The sequence below is a fragment of the Xenopus tropicalis genome, chromosome 4 (genome assembly GCF_000004195.4).
Source record: "Xenopus tropicalis strain Nigerian chromosome 4, UCB_Xtro_10.0, whole genome shotgun sequence".
Taxonomy (NCBI): domain Eukaryota; kingdom Metazoa; phylum Chordata; class Amphibia; order Anura; family Pipidae; genus Xenopus; species Xenopus tropicalis.
The window spans coordinates 27,287,558-27,306,383 of record NC_030680.2 but is presented as its reverse complement, the minus strand read 5'-3'; the positions used below and the strand labels follow the sequence as shown (position 1 = coordinate 27,306,383).

The window sequence follows — 18,826 nt, the reverse complement described above, 5'->3', positions numbered from 1 at the left end:
ATTTACTACTCCAAGCACAACAACCCCAGTCACAACAACCCCCACATGTTACTGTCATCATGAAGGAAAAGAGTATTTACCAGGTAAATCAGCCAATGCTAGAATGCCTGTGTGTTCCTTAAAGGTCATTTTAACTCAAAAAAGATTTAGGGTAAACTTACTCAGACTGCTGTCCTCCTGAGCACTTTAGGAATTTCTATTCATTTTTTGTATTTTAAGTAGCTTCCGAAGTAATTGCAATTTTAGGCAGTTATCTTCTAAAGGGCAACCTTTCATGGCAACAGCTTTTGGAATGCTCAGAGTGTCAGTGGCCCTAACTGTCCAAGAATCTTTTATACACTGCCTGTATTTACTTACATCTTGACTTGCTATCTCTAACTTGAGCCAAAAGCCAGCCATAAGCAGTCTGGGAATCTTGTCTGACATCTTGACATCTATGGCTATTGCATACTTTTAGTCAGAGCAAGGTCCAGGGACCCTAGCAGTGCAGGAAGGCCGAGGATCCCAACTGTTGTTACCTTACCTTGCCATCATTTCCAATGGCCTGTCTGTCCTAATCATAGGCATGGTGTGGTGGTGGCCTGTGAGAGAGAGCTTTTTCCTGTAAAACCTGGATACTTTTTCTGTAACATGCACTTAGAATTTGTTTCACTGTTAGAGGCCTGCATCACTTATACTGGCAATCCATTCTGTGTATTTCCATAGATATAGTTCTCTATATCCGTAAATACAGATAGAATAGGCTTTACGTATACATTGATCTCAACACGGTGCAATATTACATACCCTTTTTGCCAGTGAATGGAGTTTGGTAGGATAAATAAATGATCCCCCTGTGTGCAGGCAAGATGTATTTATTACAAGAGATGCAGGGGAGGCGGCGCAACAGTCCTTTTATACAATAGCTCTATAGAAAAATGGAGTTCTCTGCAACTAATATTGACAAAGACAAGCAACTAAACAGAGAACTTCTTCTTGCAGGTCAAGAAATTACAACAAGTGACAGCACAGAAAGAGCAAGAAATGGAAAATGCTACAGCCATTCATGTGACAGCAAGTGTAATAAAATAAGAAGTGAGACCATTTGTCCAGTATGTCACTGTGAACATGAAGGAAGACGGTTTTCACCAGGTAAATCAGCCAACTGTCAGCGTATTCCTTAAAAGCAAGCAACTGAACAGAGCAACTAAACAGAGAACTTCTTCTTGCAGGTCACGAAATCTCAAGAATTGACAGTAGAGAAAGGAATGGAAAATGCTACAGCCATGTATGTGACAGCTCCTGTAAGAAGATAAGAATTGAAGCCTCATGTACATTTACTACTCCAAGCACAACAACCCCAGTCACAACAACCCCCACATGTTACTGTCATCATGAAGGAAAAGAGTATTTACCAGGTAAATCAGCCAATGCTAGAATGCCTGTGTGTTCCTTAAAGGTCATTTTAACTCAAAAAAGATTTAGGGTAAACTTACTCAGACTGCTGTCCTCCTGAGCACTTTAGGAATTTCTATTCATTTTTTGTATTTTAAGTAGCTTCCGAAGTAACTGCAATTTTAGGCAGTTATCTTCTAAAGGGCAACCTTTCATGGCAACAGCTTTTGGAATGCTCAGAGTGTCAGTGGCCCTAACTGTCCAAGAATCTTTTATACACTGCCTGTATTTACTTACATCTTGACTTGCTATCTCTAACTTGAGCCAAAAGCCAGCCATAAGCAGTCTGGGAATCTTGTCTGACATCTTGACATCTATGGCTATTGCATACTTTTAGTCAGAGCAAGGTCCAGGGACCCTAGCAGTGCAGGAAGGCCGAGGATCCCAACTGTTGTTACCTTACCTTGCCATCATTTCCAATGGCCTGTCTGTCCTAATCATAGCCATGGTGTGGTGGTGGCCTGTGAGAGAGAGCTTTTTCCTGTAAAACCTGGATACTTTTTCTGTAACATGCACTTAGAATTTGTTTCACTGTTAGAGGCCTGCATCACTTATACTGGCAATCCATTCTGTGTATTTCCATAGATATAGTTCTCTATATCCGTAAATACAGATAGAATAGGCTTTACGTATACATTGATCTCAACACGGAGCAATATTACATACCCTTTTTGCCAGTGAATGGAGTTTGGTAGGATAAATAAATGATTCCCCTGCGTGCAGGCAAGATGTATTTATTACAAGAGATGCAGGGGAGGCGGCGCAACAGTGCTTTTATACAATAGCTCTATAGAAAAATGGAGTTCTCTGCAACTAATATTGACAAAGACAAGCAACTAAACAGAGAACTTCTTCTTGCAGGTCAAGAAATTACAACAAGTGACAGCACAGAAAGAGCAAGAAATGGAAAATGCTACAGCCATTCATGTGACAGCAAGTGTAATAAAATAAGAAGTGAGACCATTTGTCCAGTATGTCACTGTGAACATGAAGGAAGACGGTTTTCACCAGGTAAATCAGCCAACTGTCAGCGTATTCCTTAAAAGCAATCAACTGAACAGAGCAACTAAACAGAGAACTTCTTCTTGCAGGTCACGAAATCTCAAGAATTGACAGTAGAGAAAGGAATGGAAAATGCTACAGCCATGTATGTGACAGCTCCTGTAAGAAGATAAGAATTGAAGCCTCATGTACATTTACTACTCCAAGCACAACAACCCCAGTCACAACAACCCCCACATGTTACTGTCATCATGAAGGAAAAGAGTATTTACCAGGTAAATCAGCCAATGCTAGAATGCCTGTGTGTTCCTTAAAGGTCATTTTAACTCAAAAAAGATTTAGGGTAAACTTACTCAGACTGCTGTCCTCCTGAGCACTTTAGGAATTTGTATTCATTTTTTGTATTTTAAGGAGCTTCCGAAGTAATTGCAATTTTAGGCAGTTATCTTCTAAAGGGCAACCTTTCATGGCAACAGCTTTTGGAATGCTCAGAGTGTCAGTGGCCCTAACTGTCCAAGAATCTTTTATACACTGCCTGTATTTACTTACATCTTGACTTGCTATCTCTAACTTGAGCCAAAAGCCAGCCATAAGCATTCTGGGAATCTTGTCTGACATCTTGACATCTATGGCTATTGCATACTTTTAGTCAGAGCAAGGTCCAGGGACCCTAGCAGTGCAGGAAGGCCGAGGATCCCAACTGTTGTTACCTTACCTTGCCATCATTTCCAATGGCCTGTCTGTCCTAATCATAGCCATGGTGTGGTGGTGGCCTGTGAGAGAGAGCTTTTTCCTGTAAATCCTGGATACTTTTTCTGTAACATGCACTTAGAATTTGTTTCACTGTTAGAGGCCTGCATCACTTATACTGGCAATCCATTCTGTGTATTTCCATAGATATAGTTCTCTATATCCGTAAATACAGATAGAATAGGCTTTACGTATACATTGATCTCAACACGGTGCAATATTACATACCCTTTTTGCCAGTGAATGGAGTTTGGTAGGATAAATAAATGATCCCCCTGTGTGCAGGCAAGATATATTTATTACAAGAGATGCAGGGGAGGCGGCGCAACAGTCCTTTTATACAATAGCTCTATAGAAAAATGGAGTTCTCTGCAACTAATATTGACAAAGACAAGCAACTAAACAGAGAACTTCTTCTTGCAGGTCAAGAAATTACAACAAGTGACAGCACAGAAAGAGCAAGAAATGGAAAATGCTACAGCCATTCATGTGACAGCAAGTGTAATAAAATAAGAAGTGAGACCATTTGTCCAGTATGTCACTGTGAACATGAAGGAAGACGGTTTTCACCAGGTAAATCAGCCAACTGTCAGCGTATTCCTTAAAAGCAAGCAACTGAACAGAGCAACTAAACAGAGAACTTCTTCTTGCAGGTCACGAAATCTCAAGAATTGACAGTAGAGAAAGGAATGGAAAATGCTACAGCCATGTATGTGACAGCTCCTGTAAGAAGATAAGAATTGAAGCCTCATGTACATTTACTACTCCAAGCACAACAACCCCAGTCACAACAACCCCCACATGTTACTGTCATCATGAAGGAAAAGAGTATTTACCAGGTAAATCAGCCAATGCTAGAATGCCTGTGTGTTCCTTAAAGGTCATTTTAACTCAAAAAAGATTTAGGGTAAACTTACTCAGACTGCTGTCCTCCTGAGCACTTTAGGAATTTGTATTCATTTTTTGTATTTTAAGTAGCTTCCGAAGTAATTGCAATTTTAGGCAGTTATCTTCTAAAGGGCAACCTTTCATGGCAACAGCTTTTGGAATGCTCAGAGTGTCAGTGGCCCTAACTGTCCAAGAATCTTTTATACACTGCCTGTATTTACTTACATCTTGACTTGCTATCTCTAACTTGAGCCAAAAGCCAGCCATAAGCAGTCTGGGAATCTTGTCTGACATCTTGACATCTATGGCTATTGCATACTTTTAGTCAGAGCAAGGTCCAGGGACCCTAGCAGTGCAGGAAGGCCGAGGATCCCAACTGTTGTTACCTTACCTTGCCATCATTTCCAATGGCCTGTCTGTCCTAATCATAGCCATGGTGTGGTGGTGGCCTGTGAGAGAGAGCTTTTTCCTGTAAAACCTGGATACTTTTTCTGTAACATGCACTTAGAATTTGTTTCACTGTTAGAGGCCTGCATCACTTATACTGGCAATCCATTCTGTGTATTTCCATAGATATAGTTCTCTATATCCGTAAATACAGATAGAATAGGCTTTACGTATACATTGATCTCAACACGGTGCAATATTACATACCCTTTTTGCCAGTGAATGGAGTTTGGTAGGATAAATAAATGATCCCCCTGTGTGCAGGCAAGATGTATTTATTACAAGAGATGCAGGGGAGGCGGCGCAACAGTCCTTTTATACAATAGCTCTATAGAAAAATGGAGTTCTCTGCAACTAATATTGACAAAGACAAGCAACTAAACAGAGAACTTCTTCTTGCAGGTCAAGAAATTACAACAAGTGACAGCACAGAAAGAGCAAGAAATGGAAAATGCTACAGCCATTCATGTGACAGCAAGTGTAATAAAATAAGAAGTGAGACCATTTGTCCAGTATGTCACTGTGAACATGAAGGAAGACGGTTTTCACCAGGTAAATCAGCCAACTGTCAGCGTATTCCTTAAAAGCAATCAACTGAACAGAGCAACTAAACAGAGAACTTCTTCTTGCAGGTCACGAAATCTCAAGAATTGACAGTAGAGAAAGGAATGGAAAATGCTACAGCCATGTATGTGACAGCTCCTGTAAGAAGATAAGAATTGAAGCCTCATGTACATTTACTACTCCAAGCACAACAACCCCAGTCACAACAACCCCCACATGTTACTGTCATCATGAAGGAAAAGAGTATTTACCAGGTAAATCAGCCAATGCTAGAATGCCTGTGTGTTCCTTAAAGGTCATTTTAACTCAAAAAAGATTTAGGGTAAACTTACTCAGACTGCTGTCCTCCTGAGCACTTTAGGAATTTGTATTCACTTTTTGTATTTTAAGTAGCTTCCGAAGTAATTGCAATTTTAGGCAGTTGTCTTCTAAAGGGCAACCTTTCATGGCAACAGCTTTTGGAATGCTCAGAGTGTCAGTGGCCCTAACTGTCCAAGAATCTTTTATACACTGCCTGTATTTACTTACATCTTGACTTGCTATCTCTAACTTGAGCCAAAAGCCAGCCATAAGCAGTGTGGGAATCTTGTCTGACATCTTGACATCTATGGCTATTGCATACTTTTAGTCAGAGCAAGGTCCAGGGACCCTAGCAGTGCAGGAAGGCCGAGGATCCCAACTGTTGTTACCTTACCTTGCCATCATTTCCAATGGCCTGTCTGTCCTAATCATAGCCATGGTGTGGTGGTGGCCTGTGAGAGAGATCTTTTTCCTGTAAAACCTGGATACTTTTTCTGTAACATGCACTTAGAATTTGTTTCACTGTTAGAGGCCTGCATCACTTATACTGGCAATCCATTCTGTGTATTTCCATAGATATAGTTCTCTATATCCGTAAATACAGATAGAATAGGCTTTACGTATACATTGATCTCAACACGGTGCAATATTACATACCCTTTTTGCCAGTGAATGGAGTTTGGTAGGATAAATAAATGATCCCCCTGTGTGCAGGCAAGATATATTTATTACAAGAGATGCAGGGGAGGCGGCGCAACAGTCCTTTTATACAATAGCTCTATAGAAAAATGGAGTTCTCTGCAACTAATATTGACAAAGACAAGCAACTAAACAGAGAACTTCTTCTTGCAGGTCAAGAAATTACAACAAGTGACAGCACAGAAAGAGCAAGAAATGGAAAATGCTACAGCCATTCATGTGACAGCAAGTGTAATAAAATAAGAAGTGAGACCATTTGTCCAGTATGTCACTGTGAACATGAAGGAAGACGGTTTTCACCAGGTAAATCAGCCAACTGTCAGCGTATTCCTTAAAAGCAAGCAACTGAACAGAGCAACTAAACAGAGAACTTCTTCTTGCAGGTCACGAAATCTCAAGAATTGACAGTAGAGAAAGGAATGGAAAATGCTACAGCCATGTATGTGACAGCTCCTGTAAGAAGATAAGAATTGAAGCCTCATGTACATTTACTACTCCAAGCACAACAACCCCAGTCACAACAACCCCCACATGTTACTGTCATCATGAAGGAAAAGAGTATTTACCAGGTAAATCAGCCAATGCTAGAATGCCTGTGTGTTCCTTAAAGGCCATTTTAACTCAAAAAAGATTTAGGGTAAACTTACTCAGACTGCTGTCCTCCTGAGCACTTTAGGAATTTGTATTCATTTTTTGTATTTTAAGTAGCTTCCGAAGTAATTGCAATTTTAGGCAGTTATCTTCTAATGGGCAACCTTTCATGGCAACAGCCTTTGGAATGCTCAGAGTGTCAGTGGCCCTAACTGTCCAAGAATCTTTTATACACTGCCTGTATTTACTTACATCTTGACTTGCTATCTCTAACTTGAGCCAAAAGCCAGCCATAAGCAGTCTGGGAATCTTGTCTGACATCTTGACATCTATGGCTATTGCATACTTTTAGTCAGAGCAAGGTCCAGGGACCCTAGCAGTGCAGGAAGGCCGAGGATCCCAACTGTTGTTAGGTTACCTTGCCATCATTTCCAATGGCCTGTCTGTCCTAATCATAGCCATGGTGTGGTGGTGGTGGCCTGTGAGAGAGACCTTTTTTCTGTGAAACCTGGATACTTTTTCTGTAACATGCACTTAGAATTTGTTTCACTGTTAGAGGCCTGCATCACTTATACTGGCAATCCATTCTGTGTATTTCCATAGATATAGTTCTCTATATCCGTAAATACAGATAGAATAGGCTTTACTTATACATTGATCTCAACACGGTGCAATATTACATACCCTTTTTGCCAGTGAATGGAGTTTGATAGGATAAATAAATGATCCCCCTGTGTGCAGGCAAGATGTATTTATTACAAGAGATGCAGAGGAGGCGGCGCAACAGTCCTTTTATACAATAGCTCTATAGAAAAATGGAGTTCTCTGCAACTAATATTGACAAAGACAAGCAACTAAACAGAGAACTTCTTCTTGCAGGTCAAGAAATTACAACAAGTGACAGCACAGAAAGAGCAAGAAATGGAAAATGCTACAGCCATTCATGTGACAACAAATGTAATAAAATAAGAAGTGAGACCATTTGTCCAGTATGTCACTGTGAACATGAAGGAAGACGGTTTTCACCAGGTAAATCAGCCAACTGTCAGCGTATTCCTTAAAAGCAAGCAACTGAACAGAGCAACTAAACAGAGAACTTCTTCTTGCAGGTCACGAAATCTCAAGAATCGACAGTAGAGAAAGGGATGGAAAATGCTACAGCCATGTATGTGACAGCTCCTGTAAGAAGATAAGAATTGAAGCCTCATGTACATTTACTACTCCAAGCACAACATCCCCAGTCACAACAACCCCCACATGTTCCTGTCATCATGAAGGAAAAGAGTATTTACCAGGTAAATCAGCCAATGCTAGAATGCCTTGTTTTCCTTAAAGGTAATTTTAACCCAAAAAAGACTTACTCAGTCTGCTGTCCTGCGGAGCACTTTAGGTATTTGTATTCTTTTTTGTATCTTAGTAAGCTTCTGAAATAATTGCAATTTTAGGCCATTATCCTCTAAATGCTTGTGTGTTCCTTAAAGGTCATGTTAATGCATATGCACTTCTGAATTTTACTTTCACTGAGCAAACCTTCATGACAGCTTTTTGGATACCCAGAGTGACCCTAACTGTTCAATCTCTTTTCATGAACTTCTTCTTTTCCATTATCCCTTTAGTTGTCTACTCTCATTTCAGCCAAAATCTTGATCTGAGCTTTCTAAAAATGTAAATATCTCTGAAACCACTTTTAATAAAATATATACATATATTGCAAAATTGAACAGAGAGCAACACTGATTATACCTGTTCATTCTATGGGATTAATTTCCATATATATACAGTATACAGTTTTTAAAAAAGCTGTTTAGTAAAGGTCTGCCCAGTAGAAAACATAATTTAAACTGCTATTATCTCAGAATCCACTTAAAATAGAGATAATTATAAGTGCTCAGAGCACCTCTTTACACTAAGGGGCACATGTACTAAAATCCAATTTTTGGGGGGCTTCAAACACGATATGGTAAAAATTTGTAGTAACCACAATCATTTCTGATGTTCTAAAATGTCACAGAAATAGTCAGTTGTGGAAAAATTTAGAGTTTACATCCCAAAATCTTAATTTTTTCGAGTTGAAAGCATTGTTTAAAGTCGAAAAATTCCACTTTCAACTGACATCCATTTCCATGAATCCTTTTCATTTTTCCCAAACAGGAATTGCTCCTTCAGGCATTTTAGGAGCACTGGCACTCATTCTTGGACAACAATAATGTGTTTAAGTTTCAGTTGAAACTGGGTGAAGCTGAAAACAATCATAGGATTAACTTTCCCTTAAAAGGTGTTAAACTGAAAACAATGAGGGGGTTAAATTCCCCTTTGAAGCTGGGTGAAACTTAAAACAATAAGGGGGTTAAGTTCCCCTTTCAAGATGAGTGAAACTGATAACAATGGGGGGATTAATTTATCCTTTAAGGACAGGCTGTCACTGACTATTCTGTGCCTCCATGGGACTCAATGGTACTTGACAGATGAAACCTGTTGAACTTTTATTTTACAAAAACAAAACATTAATAAATCACAAATTATGGGAGTTATTTTAGAAAAACTCAAATGTTTCTGGGAATAATAACGAAAAAATCGAGTTCTGGTGAAAACCTACTTGTAAATCTCGAAATTATCCAGAAGAAAAAATCCAAATTTATCTCATAATTGCTTAGCAAATGTGCCCCTAAATCTTGGAGAGGCAGTGGAACAGTACTTTTATACAATAGCTATATAGAATAATGGACCTCCCTAGAGCTATTATTGACAAGAACAAGCAACTGGAAGAAGGAAAATGCTGCAGCTATATATGTGACAATATGTATTTTATTACATATGTAATAAAATAAGAACTGAGAGCTCATGTACACTTCCAAACACAACACCCCAATCACAACACCCCCCACATGTTTCTGTCATGTTAATTTACAATAAATTCTGGAGGGGCAGTGGAACACTGTCCTCAAATTTAAATTGGCAAGTATAATAAACTAAACAGAGAACTTTTTTTTTGCAGGTCAAAAAGTAATAGGTAGTGAAAGTAGAGAACGTGATGGAAAATGCTACATCTATGTATGTGACAGCACTTGTCAGACATTAAAAACTAAGACGCCTTGTGAAACAACTCAAAGTAAGTTTTTACCACTAAACAAGAGACATTTTATCACTAGGGTAATAGCAGGGATAAAAATTAACTATTAATTAAATATTATCTAATTGCCATATTCATATTATTGTTATAATGCACCACTGTATTACTGCCTAGTACAATAAAATGGAAGAAAAGTAAACCACACAATAATATTGCATAGAGCAATCATTTTCTTATCTACTCTGTTTGAGGTTATGATATATGACAAATCAGCAGGCATATGATAATAATGTCAATGTCGGTGTAAAGAAATTTAGTTTTTATGGATGTAAGAGTACCTTTTTTGCAGCAGCTCTCATTTCAAACAGTAAGATGGAAAGTGATTTCCATTAATACAATATAAAACGTTCAATGTTGCTGTTCTTGTTTTCGTTATATCTACTTTAAAAGAGTTGTCATGCGTATAATTTATACTGAGTCAAAAAAGAAAGAAAAATAAACCGCCTATAGGAGCATTAAGGTCATCCTAAATAAGTCATAAGAATGATGGTGAAATAACTTTTTTTCAGTAATTACAATTAACAAACTTTTTTTATGTGTGTTTGTTAAGTTTGTTTTAATTTTAACATCTACCCAAATTTTAAATGCAGAATTAATTATTGTTTCTTGAGTGAATTATTGTTTCTTGAGTGAATGTTAGTGACACAAAAATAAATATGAAACAAAGTGATCTGATTTTTCTGTATTGTTAAATAAGTGTTTCACCTTTAAATTGATTTTTTTGTAAGTTGTAAATGGCAAACAGCTGCCTTATTGATTTTTGATTACTTTCAAGAAATGAAATTCTAGGCATGAGAAACATAGAACACAATATAAAAATAATCAATTGAATTTGTTTTAGAATACTGCTATCTTCACACTGGGGGCCAGATTTATGATTGTTCCAAACTTTTGGCTTGAACAACCAGAAAGGAAATCCTGCATGAGTTCAAAAACTCTTTGTGGGGTTGGGGCAAAACCTAATTGCCCAAAACAGGAAGATAACCCAGCCTCTGAAGTTGGCCGCAGGTCTGACTATGAGTTTAAATGTCAGGTAGCAAAGAACAAATCATGCAAGGACCAAAAAATAAAATGCTACTGGCCTCCAAATGGTATATTATTGATTTGTGTAGTGGAGGAACTAAATATTGAAAAAAGAAAACCCAGTGTTCATGTTGGCTAGGAAAACCAATAACTAATTGCTTTAACAGTATTCCCCTTAAAAAAGAAGATTAAAAAAGATACAAAGTCCCTTTATGAGTAGTGATGAGAGAATCTGCCCTGTTTTGCTGAAAAATTTGCAAGTCTAAACAACGAAAAATTCACAAATCTAAACAACAAAAAATTCATGAAACAGCTAAAATATCATGTGTCAAAATACGGAACACCGAAATTCGCTGTGAATCCATGCCTGGCAAATAATTTCGCCCATCACTATTTATGAGAATGGGCACAGGGAAATTAACAGTATTTAAGAGGGTGGAAATACACAATCCCCTCACATAGATTTAATAAAATGTGAGGAGTATGATTTAATTTTTACAAAACAGTATTTAATATCTTGTTAAATTTTTAATGTATTATAATTTCAATATATTTTTTATTTATTCTAACAGCAACATCTTCAACAACAACCCCTTCAACAACAATTCACACCACAAAATGTTCCTGTTATCACAATGGGAAAGCATACATGCCAGGTAAAGCATTAACCCAAAAAATCTAGAAACTGGTGGGATATATATATATATATATATATATATATATATATACCCCACTGAATACTGATACTGTCACTCATTAGTACATATACGGTGTATATATAATATATAATAATGTAGTTAAACAAGAGATAAGTAAACTTTTTTACTCAGTACAGTTTTCTAAAGAAAAAAAAAGAAAAAGGATTTAGCACCTGTGTCATTATTATGCATCCCTCACTTTCCACATTAACCAATTATATCAGAGTATGACTTTACCCACCACATGTTTGTCTAAGAAACTGCTAAGTTTGGAAAAAGTAGGCAACATGAGAGTTTATTTGTGAGTAACAGTTTTAGCATAGCAGAAAGGAGCTTCTATAACAAGGTCAGGCAATGTATTTTTTTTTTTTTTTTTAAATTAAGGAATATATACCATTCCTTAATTTAAAAAAACAAACAAAAAAACAAAAACAAACCTTATCCCTACTGTTAACAGGGACAAGCAACTAATGAAATGGCTTCTTTTACAGGTGAGGAAATAACAAGAAATAAAATCCTTGGAAAGTGCTACAAAGTTGTATGTGATGGAAGTTGTGGAGAAATACCTGCCATTGAGTTCCCGTGTGAAATTACAACAACACCAACAACTACACCAACTACAAAAACAACAACACCATCAAGTACAACAACCACCAAGTCAACCACCATCACTTCAATCAGTACAACTACACCTTGTGTAGTAAGTTCCTATCAGTATGATTTTGGTGGCATTTTGATTAATAGTTGCACTCATAATAATGTGCCCCTCAATATTAAAGTCTTCACAAGACCTTGCTTTCCAGCATCAACCCACATATGAAACATATATTTATTAGTGAGGGACCAAATTCAGTATTTGTCAAGATCCCAGCAATTCTTGCAGAATCCAGATTTGGCTGAATCTTTAGGGTTCAGATTTGGTTCCAAACTTAAAGTTATGTGAATTTAAACCTCTGGGAAACTGACTTGGACCAATATTTGTCCACAGATATGCAAGAAAAAAAACACTGTACTCCCAGAAACATTACAACATGTAATTGAAACTCTGGACTGCATAGTTAACCACAAAATTTTATTTTGAAAGTCCCAAGAGTATAGGTTTTTCTTTGGTTCTTGTAACCCATTTTTTTGTTTAGTGGCAGCTTTAATGATATTGTTTATGGAAATTTTGCCCATCCAGCTTTCATGAAAATGAGGAACTATGCTATTGGGATTTAAAATGGAATCTATTAAATACTATTATACTAATTTCTATGTACTCAATTTTCCTGCATCTACAGCCCCATACAAGTTGGCAGATTTTCAATTGCACCAAAGCTGTGTGCAATGGAAACGGTGAGCTACAGATTGTTCAAAAATCTTGCACACCTCCACCAGAGATTAACTGTGCCAATAAAATGAAGCCAATTGCTGTTCCTGATGATGACTCCTGTTGCTGGCATTGGGAGTGTCCTTGTGAGTATATACCTAAATGATAAAAGCTAAGCCCTAAGGGTCTTTTTACGATGCCATCTATTATGATTTAGATAGTAAAACTGTTCCATTAAGTGTTAGCTTTCAGTATTCACAGACAGATTTCAATAATTTGTGTGGGTAACTATATTAATCAGATACAGAGTAAACTACTTGGTCCTAGCATCACCATCACCAGTAATAATGGATATGGACTAATCAATAATCAATACAAAATAATCATACAGACACATAAAACAGCAAAGAGGAGCAACAATCATCCTTATATCATTTGCAAAAATCTAACATTGTTCAATTAATAGTGCACTTGGGGTACTTAATAAGGGTGATTTATTAATTTAAAGTAATCTGGCCAGGTTGCATATTAACAAAGGGACAATCTGGACTTTAAGCAGCCATATACTGATGCTCTCCGCTGCTATCTCTTTACCTCTCTGAAGTTGCTACTTTCACAGAGATGTCTTTTGTCTTTGGTTGCTGTTGGCAACTGCACTTGTGCAAGTTAGCACCTGTGGTAGTAAATGAGCCTTTGATTCAGCTGCAAAATACAGGACAGCCATCTATAGTACATTTTAAATAAATTATTCAATTTTCTTTGGATACAAATTTGTTTAGGTTGCCATCTTACCTATATTAATATTTTTATTTAGGCGTCTGTAGTGGTTGGGGAGATTCTCACTATCTTACCTTTGATGGAACCTATTATTCATACCAAGGAAGATGCACCTATGTTCTAGTGGAAGAAATTGTGAAAACCATCGATAACTTTGGCATTTACCTTGACAATTATGATTGCGGACATAAAACTGGTATTACCTGCCCACGCAAACTTACTGTACGACATAAAACTCAGGAAATTCTAATTTCACCTAAAACATCTACTCCTACAAGCTTAGAGGTAAGTAAATTTAAAAAAAAAAAATTGTTCATATTAAAACATTATGTTAATATATTGTGGAGATGATATTATGTATTTTCTATCCTAGACTCGTGTAAATGGAAATCTTGTATTGCTTCCTTACACAAAATATGGAGTAACAATTTACCAGTCCGGAGTATATTTAGTAGTTGAAATACCAGAGCTGCACACCAATGTGACTTACAATGGTTTGACCTTCAGTATAATGATGCCATATGGAAAGTTTTATAAAAACACACATGGACAATGCGGTAAGTGACAGCATAAAGGCAAAGCTTTATTATCCTTCATGTAATTACAGCCTTGTTCACATACACAGCAGGTGTAAAATTTCTGCTTTTGATCTCATTCAAACTTTGTAAGTTTTCATTGTTAGTTTGATTCTAAAGGATTTACCATATTAGTAATCTATGTGTATTTTCCTTTCCAAACAAGTCCAGTTGCTTTAAAATTTATTTATACTAGATATACCATGACCTGGATGAGTGAAAATCGTCATAGACATATTTTCCTTTCCTTTTTCTTGTTGAGTTTTGTATCATTGCATTACATTGCACCAATAACTGTGATAAAATGTTTCTGTCTTGCTTTTTTAAATTTAGCCTATGTTTTAGAATGACAAATACCTCAGTAAACTCATTTATACCTGTATGAGCAGAGTTCAATATTGTGCAATGCCACTGTGATATATGGTTGAAATAACAACATTGTAAATACAGATTTATTCAGAGTTTGTGTTTTGTTTTATCAACATTAGCATTTTCCAAAATAGTGGGTTGCACCAAAAACTGTAACATAATTTCACTGTTTTATCTTAGGTACTTGCACCAACAACCAAGCTGATGATTTAATGATGGCTAATGGTAAAGTTACAACTAGCGCTGCAGCTATGGCTGATTCTTTTATGGTGCATAACCCAGACAAGCCTCGATGCAACAGCATTCCTCCAGTACATCATAACACTTGCAAATCTGCTGTCTGTGATCTCATCATGGGACCGTAAGAATTGACTTGAGATTTATTCATAATAAATTTATTAAATAATATCATTATGCATTATTCTCATTGCTGTTAAATGGTGATAGGAAAAATGTATTGTGAAAGGTTCCTAAGGACAGAAAATAACTTGCCAAGTTCACACAACCATATCAAAATACAACCTGTAGATAGCCTTAACTGTAACTATATAACAAAATACATGTTGTTTGTTCCTGCTGGCTCTTACAAACAAAAATAGCTTTTGTATTGATGTTTGGAAGGCGTACTAGGCCTAGACTATTCTTAAGACAACCAATAATGGAAGATTTGCTTCTGCCCTATACTTCTTTAGCAATTCAGGTATTCCATGAAATTGTTATTGCACATAATGATTTGTTGATGTGGGGTGCATAAAATAGCATACAACATGCATATCAAGATAATGATTGTATATGTTTCCCAGACCATTGCTCAGTTCATAAACAGTTGTTATATGGCGCTTAATTAATTCAGTGAAAAACTCTTACTATTGATCTCATATAAAGTCTATTTTAGTCCATGAAAAAATTAGATTTAAGGCTAAGAGATATTTTAAACAAGCCAGATCAAGTGAACAGAGTAGATAAAGGGCCATTACATAGGATAAAAAAGGAATTTGAGTCAAGTAAAGGAAAACTTTTCGTAAGAGTAGACCAATGATCTAAGGTTTTACAGTGATCCATTGACTTTTTAGATGAATTATCCTTATGTAGCTATGGAACTGAGCAGAAGTTGAGGTTGATAGAAGACTCACTCCATAAAGTTGTATATTTTTGTTACGGCTTCCTAAATGGATCTGATGCCTCAAAAATTCTGTCCTGTCTCCAAAAGGACAACTTAATACTTGGATTTAACTTCATAAACCCTGTATATTTTAAATTTTTAACCTGTAGTACCCTAGAAGTAAGTTTCCATGTTTCACCCAAGCGTTTGCATAATGCTCATTGCACCAATGTAAAGCAAGAATAGTATTTGTAATCTACCTTATATAAAAACACAGATTTCCTTTGTTCCTCTTTATTAGAATAAAAGATTTATGTATTAGCACCATTCCATGTTTATAGCTTTGCAAGATATTATTCATTGATTCCAAGTTAGATTTCAGTTATGAGGATTAATTGTATTTTACTTACAGTGTTTTATTGCTCTAAAAGTGCAATTTATGTTTAACTCTCGCACACCATCTTTAATTTGTGGATAGAATAAAAAACACTACTTTAAGAAGTTATTTACTCTTTCACATTTTCAAATGAACTAATTCTATATTGGTATTTATTTAAAGGGTTTTCCAAAACTGCCATGCATTCCATTCACCAGAACCTTTCTACCAAGCCTGCCTTTTGGACAGTTGCAATAAGGCCAACTCAGATAGTGAATGTTCAAGTTTACAACATTATGCTTCAATCTGTGGTGATCGTGGTGTCTGCATTCAGTGGAGAAGCCATGCCCCATCTTGTCGTAAGTTTCCTATTCAGCTCTTGCTTATTAGATCAAAACTCATCACTAAATAAAGGTACAGTGTATACATATACATATTCAGTAGAAGCATTCTAATAATGGCCTTATTTATCAATTTTTGAGTTTGGTTATTCAAGAGTGTTTAAAAAAAATTGAATATATTTATTCATATGGAAATCTATTTCAAATAAAAAAACTTGAATACTTCAAATTTGTGGGTTTACAAACTAGACAAACTAAAAAAATCTCGAATTGAAAATATGGCTTGACTTTGCTCAGGACAACCCCCATTGACTTCTATATAAAATTAAAGTTTTACATTTGAGTTTTCAGTTTTTTTGCATTTAATAAATATCAGACATTCAAGGTTTTGAACCATAATTCGAAGTGTGTGAGTTTTAGCACTATAAAACTCGAGAAATCACCCCCTAAAAGCAATAATTTATATCTTTCTCTTGTTTTAGCATTTACTTGTCCTTCTAACAAAGTGTATGATGCATGTGGCCCGGCTCTCCCCATCACTTGTCAAACTAGGTAAGTAGTTATTCCTGTGTTAAATGTTCTGGGAAAAATAATAAAACCTTCAGTTACTATATTTGTATAATACAAAAAATGTCTATAAAACTCCTTAATGACGCTGCAATTAAGATCAATGAATAAGTAGTCAACCTTCAAAGCAATAGATTTTTGACTTTTTGATTTTTGTTTCCTGTCATTTACATATATATGCAACAATTTATTTAGTGCACAGTGAGTGAAAATATATTAATATAAATCACAATACATTTTTAGGTTTTATGTTCTGCAATAAAATGTGCCATAATGCATATACCTGAGCCCAGAACTTCCTTATTAAATAACAGTATTAAGTATAAAGCCACTAAGTTCAGTTCAGAGACCCACATTTTTTATAAGATTTTAATAGATCAGCTTTATTATTCTAAGACATATTTAGCACAAAACTATACTAAAATTATTTCTTTTCAACATATAGATCCCATTAGTAATTTGGGGGCAAGGGGAGTCAGATTATGCATTTCATTAATGCATAGCCCATCAAGAACATTACTTCACCAATCTATTGCCTTTAGTTTTAAGTAAAATATTTAACTTGATTTCTGAATCTGTGTGGTCTTTGTTTAGGCCAACAGATACAATGGCAATGAAAAATGACAGACGTGTTGTGGAAGGATGCTTCTGTGCCAAAGGCAGCATGCCATTTAGCACGAAAATTGATACCTGCGTAAGCGAATGTGGTGAGTAAATGTACTGATGTTTTATGCAGACAGGCTGATTTTTATGCAGACAAGCTAAACTATCTATAGGACTCAATAGGGGGAATGTAATACAAATTGTTAACAGAAAAAATATTCACAATGAGAAATGTATGCCTTTGCATAAACAAATTTTCTTTGGGCAAATTCAATTTTTAGACTGCTTCTGAAAGTGGAGAAAAGATATTTTTTTAGTTTGTTCACCAAATGTCATAAAACTTCTTTCTATGGTATGGTTTTTGTACTGTGCGTTTTGCTCATGCGCATAAAAGAATTGCAGGTGTGCCAGCTGAGCTGGGGGTGGGAAGCATGTAGGTGCCCCTTTTCCTGTTCACCAATATGTGCATCATACAGATACAATTTAGGGAATGCGTGTAGGTGCAGTTCACAACAAAACCCTGTTTTGTGCTGGTCTGGTTCTTTCTCTGCTAACAGAGCTCCAATACTCCTATGGCTTTTACACCAGCCTGTTACTTGGTCATGCCACCAGGAATTATTTACTGTTTGGATTGAGTGTGCTGTTCTTACTTTTGGTAGTACAGTAAGAGTATAGTGAGAGAATTCTTGGGATAAGGGATATTTTTGTAATTTAGATCACCAGACCCAGTCTTCTACAATCATTTAAATATCAAATAAATATAATAGGATTGTTTTGTCTCCAATATGGATTTATGTAGCTTAGTTTAGATCAAGTCCAATGATCCATGTTATGTTTAGAGAGAAAGAGAATTAGAATTACTTGCTTAAAACAGACTCCCCTTTCGGCAAAATGGATTTCTAGATAGTGGCTCATACCACTGTAGGATCTTAAGTAGTGAGTTTAAGAAACTCAAATCTGCAGGTCCAGATTGAGAAACCAGTGCTATATATGACGATCCCTATAAGTATGATATATGTTTTATTAATGAACAGATTTACTAAAATTAAATCAGTTTTTAAAATTAGAATTACTTGCTTTAAACAGACTCCCCTTTCGGCAAAATGGATTTCTAGATAGTAGCTCATACCACTGTAGGATCTTAAGTAGTGAGTTTAAGAAACTCAAATCTGCAGGTCCAGATTGAGAAACCAGTGCTATATATGATGATCCCTATAAGTATGATATATGTTTTATTAATGAACAGATTTACTAAAATTCTGTTTTACTGAATTTGCTATT

At 36.2% G+C, this 18,826-nt stretch overlaps 1 protein-coding gene across 1 annotated transcript in view; it reads left to right on the top strand.

The window, feature by feature from the left end:
- Window positions 1-18,826, top strand: part of LOC100485197 (mucin-2) — a 138,457-nt gene that overhangs the window by 107,076 nt on the left and 12,555 nt on the right. Inside the window, exons 29-38 of the mRNA XM_031900759.1 lie at window positions 9,671-9,784; window positions 11,401-11,484; window positions 12,018-12,226; window positions 12,807-12,981; window positions 13,650-13,897; window positions 13,986-14,169; window positions 14,737-14,917; window positions 16,218-16,393; window positions 16,858-16,927; window positions 17,537-17,649. Of these exons, the coding sequence (XP_031756619.1) occupies window positions 9,671-9,784; window positions 11,401-11,484; window positions 12,018-12,226; window positions 12,807-12,981; window positions 13,650-13,897; window positions 13,986-14,169; window positions 14,737-14,917; window positions 16,218-16,393; window positions 16,858-16,927; window positions 17,537-17,649 (1,554 nt within the window). The remainder of the gene's footprint in view (window positions 1-9,670; window positions 9,785-11,400; window positions 11,485-12,017; window positions 12,227-12,806; window positions 12,982-13,649; window positions 13,898-13,985; window positions 14,170-14,736; window positions 14,918-16,217; window positions 16,394-16,857; window positions 16,928-17,536; window positions 17,650-18,826) is intronic.